General features: G+C 48.5%; 1 protein-coding gene across 3 annotated transcripts; it reads right to left on the reverse strand.

Annotated features, from left to right (window-relative positions):
* Nucleotides 1–119: 119 nt before the first annotated feature.
* Nucleotides 120–9850, reverse strand: rpgrip1 (RPGR interacting protein 1). Of its 3 annotated transcripts, none has more exons than XM_086105137.1 (31): nt 9716–9850; nt 9431–9557; nt 9302–9355; nt 9114–9231; nt 8830–9035; nt 8635–8740; nt 8408–8539; nt 7168–7273; nt 7073–7096; nt 6852–6998; nt 6703–6776; nt 6415–6626; nt 6223–6308; nt 6095–6145; nt 5848–6021; nt 5649–5766; nt 5404–5567; nt 4368–4707; nt 3932–4092; nt 3626–3861; nt 3434–3549; nt 2479–2645; nt 2347–2403; nt 2152–2270; nt 1673–1739; nt 1523–1583; nt 1371–1441; nt 1120–1309; nt 952–1036; nt 743–870; nt 120–660 (listed from the first exon to the last, which is right to left on the reverse strand). In XM_086105137.1, the coding sequence occupies exons 2-31, from the start codon at nt 9519–9521 to the stop codon at nt 461–463; spliced, it is 3861 nt and encodes a 1286-aa protein (XP_085961263.1). In that variant the 5' UTR covers nt 9522–9557; nt 9716–9850; the 3' UTR covers nt 120–460. The 3 variants fall into 3 exon arrangements, with proteins under 3 accessions (XP_085961263.1, XP_085961264.1, XP_085961262.1); XM_086105138.1 differs by having other exon boundaries at nt 3626–3858; nt 8408–8542; XM_086105136.1 differs by having other exon boundaries at nt 8408–8542.
* Between the last annotated feature and the right edge of the window lie 199 nt (nt 9851–10049).

The following is a 10049-nucleotide window of genomic DNA, read 5'->3' on the forward strand; positions in this document are numbered from 1 at the left end:
AAACAGCTAACTTTACCTTCGTAGTTCTTTCTGTCCTGTTTTATGTAATTCGACACCAATGTGGTATCGTGCTCAAATTGAGGTAGGCTTCAGGGAAAAACACACAATCGTGCAACAAATCCTGCCGATGAAAGTTTTTATTTGCTTGATTTGAGATAAGTTTGAAAAAAAAGAAGACAGCAGGTGCGACTGTGATTGGTGAATTGGGCTGACGTATGAGGCGTTCATTGGTCCTTGGAAATCTCCTTACGAGCACAGTAATTGAAATCAATCATAGTTTGATTATCCCCTTTAGCTTGGAACTCGAATAATTTATGATATAACCTCAACATACACAGAGAAATGACCAATATAAAGGCTTCCATAGTTCAGCGTTGTTCAGTCAAATATGTAGTACACTAACATGAATCAAAATTGCACACAGGCTTTATAAAATTTGTAATCAGACACCTTTTCCCCCTCAGAAATCACTGTCATTGTCTTCAATGACTTTAATGTCATTTTCCTCCCTGTGCTCCTCTTCCTCCTCCTCTTCTTCCTGCTCACTGCCCTCCTCCTCTGGCTGTTGAAACTCCTTGTATATACCACTCAGTGCTTTTGCTGCCTCCACTGACACTTTCAAGAATCCAATCACCTCCCGCTCTTCATCCACACGCACGACTGGAGAAAAAACGCAAATGTGAAAGAGTGACGCAATCTGCTTCCTCATCGCAGCGGGATAAACTGCCGAAGAAAGGCCTACTGTCAATTTGCCGTTCAATGACATCATTTCCTGTCAGCAGCAGCTCCTGCAGATCCAGAAAAGCGTAGCCGACATCCGCGCATTCCTCGTCGTCGTCCATCGGCTCGCTGACGATTGTGAACTTCAACCTGCGTAAAAACAAACTCAGAGATTTGTGAAGCGGAATACCTCAGGAAAACTGAGTTGAATTTGAATTTGAGATACGATACCGGCGCCTATTGGGGTCACTGCCCTCCAACATGGCGTACAGATACCGTCTGAGTGGGGCCGACAATGACCCATCCACATAGATGACTTGCGGAGCAAGAGAGGAATTTGTCCATCAGCCAAAAGCAAACTTGAGCCACACACTGTCTTCATGTTCCTCTTCTTATTACCTCGTGTGAAGTTGTAGTGAATCTCCTCCCCCGCCGCGGGCTTGCGGAGGGACACGGGCGTCTCGGTGGTCTCCATGGGGACGCCCAGCAAACGATATTCCACGAAGACGCGCTGCACCGAATTGTCCAGCGCCACGTGAGAGGAGGGTTCAAAAGTCAAGGACAGGATCTCCACTCTCAGTTTGTTTCCCTGAAGGGAGGGAAACCGATTTTACCATGAGATGCTTTTAAAATAAAGGCATTTATTTTACCTGTCTTTTCTTTGGCTTGGATGGCACGATGAAGAGGTCACTTGATGAGGTAGGCAAAGACTCTGTCGGATCTTCACAGTTTTGGGAAAAAAAAAAGAACACTTTCCACTAGCCTGCTTAGAAAGCAACACACAAACTCAGAGTGTTCCTACCAATCTCCTCGTCCGGTTCCTCCACTTCATCCACTGACACCACATCCACAGGGGGAATATTCTGAAAATCAGGTCACAGTGCGAACAATTTTTTTCAGGTCAGCGCCATGCCAACATACTGTATTTGATCAAATTCCTGTGAGTTCCTACCAGAGTGCCGCCCTCACTCGCGGAGCTTTTTCTCAATGGCGACTCTCCGGATGAGGTTTCTGGAGATCTTAAAAGTTCAATGAAGGGAGTTGTGTTATATTCAATGTTCAAGTTTTTTTAAAAATTATTATATGTTATTTATATTTTTAATTAAAATAATACAGCAGTTCACGCTTTTTTAAAAATTATTATATGTTATTTATATTTTTAATTAAAAATAATACAGCAGCCATAGTGGGGAAAGACCCGTTGTTTCACGTGCGCAAAGGGGAGGAGGAGGTTTCCCTTCGTGCCGAACAAAGAGCTGACGTGACTCGAAGGCTTTGCGCATACCTGTCCTGTGATGTACAATACATGCCCACTCAAAAAAGGCACGTGATCGGTTCCCAGCACGACATCGACCAATGAGAGTTAATGGTCGCCATGAACCACGAAAAACGAGGGATAACCACACTTGAATTCCTGCAGGTGTAACTTACTTTGTCATTGGCGAATCAGAAGACGCGGTCAGCGCAATCGAGGCTCCCTTGTCGGGTAGGCCGGGTGACCCCTCGTGAGATTTCTCGATGCCGACCGGTTTTATGGAGTCGGGCGCAAGCTGTCAACAGAGAGCAGTCGGAACGTGAGCATGAGCCGGCTCAGCGTACCCTGATGTCGTGCTTCTGAAAGCTCACGCAAGCTTTTGTCTTCCTCTGTCTTGTTTTCGGTTGTCCTGGCACAAATGTCCGTGTCTGGAGGAAAACGAGTGAAAATGTAGAATAGTCACAGCCATTTGGTGAAGCCAGCAGAAAGAGTGCGAACAACACCTTGACCCTGGGCGTGGCTATGGGCCTCTGTGACCCTTGCGCTTCTTCTCGTCTCCGCTCACTGCTTCCCATGGCGTCCACCGGCGGTTGAAAGGGGTATTTCCATTTAATCAGCACCCTGACTGTTCCCCGAGGACCCCCGGCAGGATCGCGCAGCACGTAATCACCTGGAGATGAAGTGGACTTTATTGTAGGGCCCAACCAATTTGGATTTTTTTTTTTTTCAGGCCGTTGCCGATTCCCATGTTTGGCAGAAAAAAAACTGCGACAACTGATTCATCGGCTGTTGAGCCAAAATATATACAGTACAAGGAATAAAACAGCTTGATTTTGGTGCCTTGACATACTCCGGTTTCCTCCCACATTCCAAAAACATGCATGGCAGGCTGATTGAACACTCTAAATTGTCCCTAGGTGTGAGTGTGAGCGCGAATGGTTGTTCGTCTCTGTGTGCCCTGCGATTGGCTTGCGACCAGTTCAGGGTGTACATCCCCTACTGCCCGAAGACAGCTGGGATAGGCTCTAACATGGTTGCGACCCTTGTGAGGAAAAGCGGATTCGAAAATGGATGGATGGATAGTGAAATGGATTATTTTAAAAAAATCCAAAAAAATGGGGAAAACAGCATTAAAGGGACTGTTACGGAGGCTCAGCTCCTCTCTTGTGTTCTCAGTACGGCAATAAATATGAGTCTTATCTTACAGAGGAGAAAGAATATATGCCTGTTAGTATTGTTATATTGTCTCAGCAAGTGTTGCTGGACCGTTTGGGTTCAGATATTCGCTGCTTGAAGGGTAACATCGCTGCTTATTGTCATCTTGTATCTAAAAACTCACTTGTATCGCGAGGCACTACTGAATAATGAAAAGAGCAAACACCTTTGGATTTCTAAATGAATTTCCTGAATTTTGGTTTCTTTCTTTTTTATTTTTTTTCCCTTTCCACGTGAACACACCTGTGATCTCCTTGCCCTTAGCAAGCGCTCTCAGCGGGACGGGCGTTTTAGCCAAGTAGGCCGGCGGGATCTGATCATCGCTCTCATCAAACACATACACCCAAAGACTGCTCGACCTGCGCAAACGAATGAGCGTATGTTTTCGCACTTTGCCACAATGCCCAAGTCTGAAATATCAATCTCTCAGCATACCGCAGGTAGCGCAACACATCTGCTGTGACGGCAAGCGGGTAGCTGGCAGTGTCGTGGAATACGGGGTCCGCGGTGCCCGGGACGGTTTTGGACACGTGTGGCTGCAGGTCGTAGAGCCTGTAGGTCAGGTATGCGTCAGGAAGTAGCCCGGGCCATCCCCCACTGAGGCCCTCACATTGGTCAAGCAGCAGCAGCAGCTCATTGGGGATTCCGCCGCCGTAGTCGTACAACTCCTGCTGTGGGCAGAAAGTGGGGATGGGGATTTAAAAAAAAATAATAATAATTAAGGTAAATGAGCATATTTACCGCATGGCTGCCTTCTCGCCAGCCCAGAGTGACGTGAGCAGGTATCATCTGGGTTGCTGTGATCCCATCACTGTCTCTTGCCGCCATGCCCTCCAGGGGCTCTGCTGGAGGGAACAAGCGCGCCCAGAAATCCACCACACCGACGACTTCCCCCTCGGAGCCTTAACGTGAGACAACAATGCAGGGCTGCGAAATTCAATGCGTGAAAGTGACATATTTCCCTTCAATTTGCGGAAAATTCCCATGGAAATTTTCCAATTTGGGATGAAGTGTTTGAAACATTTTATACCCGTAAGATGTAGTCAGTTCAAACATATTTTCCTTTTTATTTTATTTCATTAACAAAAGCATTTTTTTTGATTTGTTTTGTCTTTTTTTTGTTGACTCAATTTGTCTTTGATTAGTTTTCATTCTTTCGCGACCTAAAATCACCAACCCATGATGTTGGCCCGGCCGTCGGCGCGCTCCCCTCTCCTCTCCACGGCCCCCGTGAGGGACAAGTGGCCACTTCCGTGGGTCACAAAGCGCACACCACCGATTGCCTGATGGAGCTCCACTCTGACCCTCGCGCCCTGCACCCGCAGCCTGCCCAGATCACGGGCCGTCAAAGCGTAATGGGACGTGAAGCCATAGTTGGGTTGGCTTCCCGCCACCAGAGGCGTGGAGTGAACTTCAAAGTCCAAAAGGCTGTAGGTGCAGAAGGTCACCGTGTCTTCAGCTCGGTCTGGGTGAAGGTTGCCCATAGTCCGAAGGCCGCCTGGGGTAAAGGTGGCAGCCTCAAAGAGAAAGACGGCAGATTCGATAACGACATCTCGCCATTAAGACAACACTTCAAGTATTTATTCATCTCAACTCAAGTGTATTTCTCGAGCACTTGAAAACAACCACCGCTGTATACAAAGTGCTGTACATGGAGCAAATATCATATTTCCAACATCCATCCATCCATTTTCTGATCCGCCTTATCCTCACAAGGGTCGCGGGGGGTTACTGGAGCCTATCCCAGGTGTCTTCGGGCAATAGTCGGGGGACACCCTGAACCGCTTGCCAGCCAATCGCAGGGCACACAGAGACGAATAACCATCCGCGCTCACACTGACACCTCGGGACAATTTGAAATGTTCAATCAGCCTGCCATGCATGTTTTTGGAACGTGGGAGGAAACCGGAGTACCCGGAGAAAACCCACGCGGGCCCGGGGAGAACATGCAAACTCGACACAGGAAGGCCGCAGCCGGGATCGAACCCACGACCTCTGCACTATGAGGTCGACGCCCTAACCACTCGATCACCGGGCCGCCTATTTCCAACAATAAACAAGAAATGAATAACAAAGACAGTACGAAAGCACAAAACCAGTCAAACTAAAAATCAAGCCTCATGCTGAGACAACAGCCAAAGAATACAAATGAGATTTGAGACGAGTTTTAAAGATGCCGAACGTTGAGTGGGAGGTCATTCCAAATTTCTTACCTTTATGTGGAGTTCCAAGAGAGACTCTCCGAGCCTCGGGGGAGCGCATGAAACGTCATCCTCAACGCCTTGGCCTACTTCCTGCTCACTCGCTGGCCACGTGTACTGTATGGGCACGGTCCCTTTACGGTTCTTGGTACTGTATGCAAAATCTTTCAACCGGGCTTCAGAACACAAGCAGTTGAAGTGAATTTTCCTTTCCACGAAGTGAAGGTTTGATGAGGACACATTGGGTGTTTCCTTACCTTGTAAAGTCTTGATCTGAAGAGCTCTTTGGGATAAAACTTGGTCTTTCTCCGCCATTGCCATCCTCACCTGCGCCCTCTCTGTCTCCAGCCTTTCCTTGACCGTGTCCAGCTCTCTCTTCAGAGAGAAACATTTTGGATGAAAAAGAGGGCGGGGCCAAGTGTTGTGATTCACCGATATTGAGGAACGCGAAGGCACCTGAAGGTCTTTACTGATGCGGTGCTCCAGCAAAAGGAGGCTCCTGGTTTTCTGCAGCTCCAGCACGGTCTCGGCGTGTAACGCCTGCATGTCGGTCCGCTCGGGGTCTTCCGTGCCGCCGTCGGGCCCGAGGAAACGTAAACCCTCCCTGCTCTCCTGCTGCATCCGGAAGGCCTGCCCCAATGCGGGAAGATAAGAAGAAGTGTTCTGTAAAGCTCCAGCATTTGGATGTTCTTTGCTTGCGCACCTTGATCTGCAAAAGTGTTTGGCTGAGCTCTTCGTCGCTCATGTCGAACTCCTTGAGATGGAGAATGAATCGTTTCAAAGCGAGGTCAAAGGGAGATGTGCGATGTGCCCCCTTCGATGTCGATTAACCTTGGTGACCGAGTCCAGTCTGCTCTGCAGGCAGTATATCTCTTCTTTGTACTGAAGAATCTCCTCGTCCAAATCTTTCACTTTGGCTAAAACAAAGATGCCATTGCGTAAGCGGCGGGTTCCCAGACGTGAATTCATACTTGAGTTGACTCAACTCAAGGGTGGTGAAGTCTTCCTAAGAGGTCAGCATACCGCGATGTCGCCCCTCCAGCGTCTCCTTCTCTTGTCTGAGCTTCTCCACCTCTGATCGCAGTCGGTCCCTCTCCTCCCTCTCGGTTTGCAGCGCTGCCGTCAGGATCTGGTTGTCCATCCTGCACGTCGCGTCCTCCGGCTCCTCCCTCTGCACGTCGACCTCAATACGATTTTCCGCATGGCCGACACGTCCGTTGTAAGTCGACAAAGTACTGGGGGGGTGGGGGGGAAGAAACACAAATGTGATCGAAGGGTTTCCCGTGCGTCGGATAAATTTTGGAGTCTTACCTCTCGAGCAGGGAGTCGTAGTTTTCTTTGATCCGATCCTTCTCTGCTTCCAGGTCGTCGATGCGATCTTGGAGCTGGAAGAGAAACAATGGCCTTGTCGAGCGGCTCCACCAACCAAAATCCCGCCGCAGTTCTTCTTGGCTCCAGACCTTGTCCAGGTTCTGTAGGGACACGCCGGCAGTCGTCAGCTCGGCCTCCAGCGTCAGTCCTCTGTGCCGCTCCTGCTTGAGCCGCTCGCTCAGTTCTTCCACTTTCTCCAAAAGAAGAGTCTGACTTTCACGCTGGCACCTCTGACTCTGCAAAGGAAAGGGAAAGTCTTGACTCATGAATACGAGCGGTCAGCCAGACGTACTTACGCGTGTGCATTTACCTCCTCCAGTTGCTTCTCATAGGCCTGGAAAGAAAAAAACATGAGGACGTAACGTATTGCTATTGTACCAAAAGTCGTGGTCTGTCGTTTGGCACCTGTTGCAGATCGGCCATCTTCTCCTGCGTGACCCTCAGGGCGACGCTCTTCTCCGAAAGCTGTTTTTGGAGACAGATGACGTCCACGTTCTCTCTGATGTTTATCCTGACCAGAGAGGGAGAAAAGAAAATTTTTTTTACGCAAGGCAACGCACAACGTTATTTTCAATGCCTCCTGCCGGCTAGCGGCTAGCGCACAGTCAATGCCGCGATGGCCCGTCCAGTTTGTCTGGACTGGAATGTCCACCGCCTGATACCCAATGCCCATGTGTCCTTCCTTTATAGGAACATAGTTTAGGACTTGTTGTCCCCCCCACCCCCGCCTCCCGCGTCCTTTCTTATCCATTTATTTTTCATCAAAGAAAATCTGAGTGCCGTCTGGTGTCCCGTCAGGCTTCTTTCCCGTTCTGTCTCTCTCTGTCAGTCTTTTTTTTTTCTCTTGTCTCTTGGATGGGTTGTAACTGTTCAATGAATTTTGTTACTCTGCACGCGTCACAACTGCACTGACAATAAATTCAATTTCATGAGTCGATATTCAGCCAACCACGTCATAGCGATGCACGAATTTGGAATCATACACATTGTTCCTATTTTTCTTCTGCCCGTGATTTGGACATGTATCGACGTCCACAAAATTCATCAGATTCACATCATTCCAATTTCAACATAACGGTATTCCAAAAATAAAATTCACACCTTGCAGGCTCTTGCTTTTCTCATTCCAAAAAATTCACAGTTTTTCCCAAAATGGAACATTTTCAGCCAAAAATGGAAAATTCATCATAAGAGATTCACAGAATTTAAAATTCAAAACACTCGGCTCATTCACTTCGCCTTGAGAACCATTTTCAACTTGCCAAAAATTCCCACTGACCAAAAATTTACCATTTTCCCCACTAAAATTCCCTCGGCAATTCCCAAGGCCACATTCGACAAGACAGATTCCCATCTTTGTTCCAATTTAAAATTCTAAACATTCAGCACATTGAATTTGCCTTGATCGTGATTTTCAGCATGCCAAAAATGTCCACGTCCCCTCAAATAATCAGCATTCATTCCCGTCCTGCGTCATTTAATGTCATTCCGTGTCGGTCCACATAACACATGTCTCTTTCGTGAAAGACATTTGACTTTTAATCCAAAAGGCTTTTCCAAGTTTCTACATTTTTACATGTGGCGCTTCCAGATCTCATTTCAACCTTTTGCGAAATCTTACTGTGACCTTCATTGCTTTTCTGACCTGTGCCTTTCCGCCTCTTGCCTCTTCATCTCTCTCTCGGTTCCCTCCATCTCTTTCTCTTTCTCTCTGAGCGTCTCCCGCAGGGTCCGGGCGGTCAGCTCCAGCTCCATCACCCTCATCTGCTCACCCACACTGCTGGGAGTAGGAGAGAGAGGGGGGGGGCGGGGGGGGGGGGGGGGGGTAACGGAGGGCTTCAAATGAACTCGGTTATTCTATTTCCCACTCACAATTTGTCCGCGTGTCCTCTGGTGTCCTCCATCGGGGGACAGTAGCGGGGCGGGGCCGTGTGGGCCGCCCTGCTGGCTCCCCCATCCACTTCTCTACCTTTTGTACCTTTCGGGGAGGAGGAAGAGACAGAAAGCTCAAAGTGTCTTTTTAATCCGAACAGGTGGGAGGCGGTCCAGAAAGAACATCAGCAACACCTTTGCTGAACCTGGATGCCGTGCGACCCCCCAGGTCCACAATGTGCTGCTTGGCCAGGCTGAGTTTGTTGCGTAAAACGACTTTCTGGCTCTCCAGCGCGGCCACGCGATTTTCCAACTCCTGCAGGTCGTCCTCCATGTCCTTCTCCTTGGCGCTGCCGGGACACGTTCCCACCTGACGGAGACGCATCAGCCTCGTGGACATCCTTTGGGGAGGGGAAATCAACCGCGCGATCAGTTTGAGACTTTTTATGTGCTGCTTTGCGCTTGATTGTCGCGCTCACCTGCGCATTTTCTGCTCCTGCGCTCGTGTGTGATTTCTCAGCACCACATTTTCTTCTTGCACGTTGAGGCAAAGATCCTCCAGATGCTCCCTGGGCAGGCGAAAAACCCGCTGGGGATCTGGAAGGACGAGGAAGAAAATGGCTCAAGAAGAGCTCGGAGATAAAGACCGTACGGTGGTCTCCATCACCTTTCGTAATCATGATGTGATGCTTCTTCCACGGCTTCACGTCACTTATGGCCTCTGCTCAGACGGGGGCACGTTCATCAATGCGGTTTTGGTTTTTAAAACCTCTCAGCTGGACGAGTCAGAACAAACCTGGGACGGCAGCTGGCATGAGTCCTCCCCTCATCAGACCCACGTCTCTTACCGGGAGGTCCCCCGCCGTTTCGTCCGCCATGGGGGACATCACACCAACGATCCACAAGCAGCCAGTATAAAGTACCTGGATGGGGTTTTAAATAACAAAGCATCAAAAAAAAAACAACTCATTACTGTGTATTTTAAATGATGCCATCCGATTACATGTGGCACTTTGTTGTTCTCATCTTACAAAAAAAAATAATAATAATACAACTGCAACATGGATATGTTGGAATTTACCTTGCTTGGTCAAAAATTCCAAAACGTCTGCACATTAGGCTTGGACAATGTGCGATTTAATCCGTCTTCATCTTGCTCTCATTGGCTCAAAATAAACCTTGACAACCACCTCACAGCTCCATCTGCTTCTGTGGGTAATCCTGCCAGCGCACTAATCAGATTACGTTGCGTGCGCTCGCTCGGGTCAGTTTAGTGGGAGCGAGCCGGGAAATTTTTTAAGTGGCGTGCTGGTCTGGGATCTGTGTTCAGGGTGAGTCTTATTGGTGCAGGTTGAGCAGAACAGCTTTGATTGGAATACAGCGTATGACGGGCATTGCACTTTTGATATAAAAAT

This window comes from Hippocampus guttulatus, chromosome 2, assembly GCF_054856545.1.
Source record: "Hippocampus guttulatus isolate MCC_2025c chromosome 2, RoL_Hgut_1.0, whole genome shotgun sequence".
In the NCBI taxonomy this organism is placed as follows: domain Eukaryota; kingdom Metazoa; phylum Chordata; class Actinopteri; order Syngnathiformes; family Syngnathidae; genus Hippocampus; species Hippocampus guttulatus.

Bases quoted from the DNA above. Each gene is read 5' to 3' on its own strand.
- rpgrip1 (XM_086105136.1), bottom strand. From the start codon at position 9,521: ATGTCCCCCATGGCGGACGAAACGGCGGGGGACCTCCCGGTAAGAGAC. The intron at 6,146-6,222 runs GTTAATCGACAT...CTCCATCTCAAG, and splicing joins GACTGGACTCGGTCACCAAG to GAGTTCGACATGAGCGACGA. The intron at 2,404-2,478 runs GTGTTGTTCGCA...GTTTTCCTCCAG, and splicing joins TAGCCACGCCCAGGGTCAAG to ACACGGACATTTGTGCCAGG.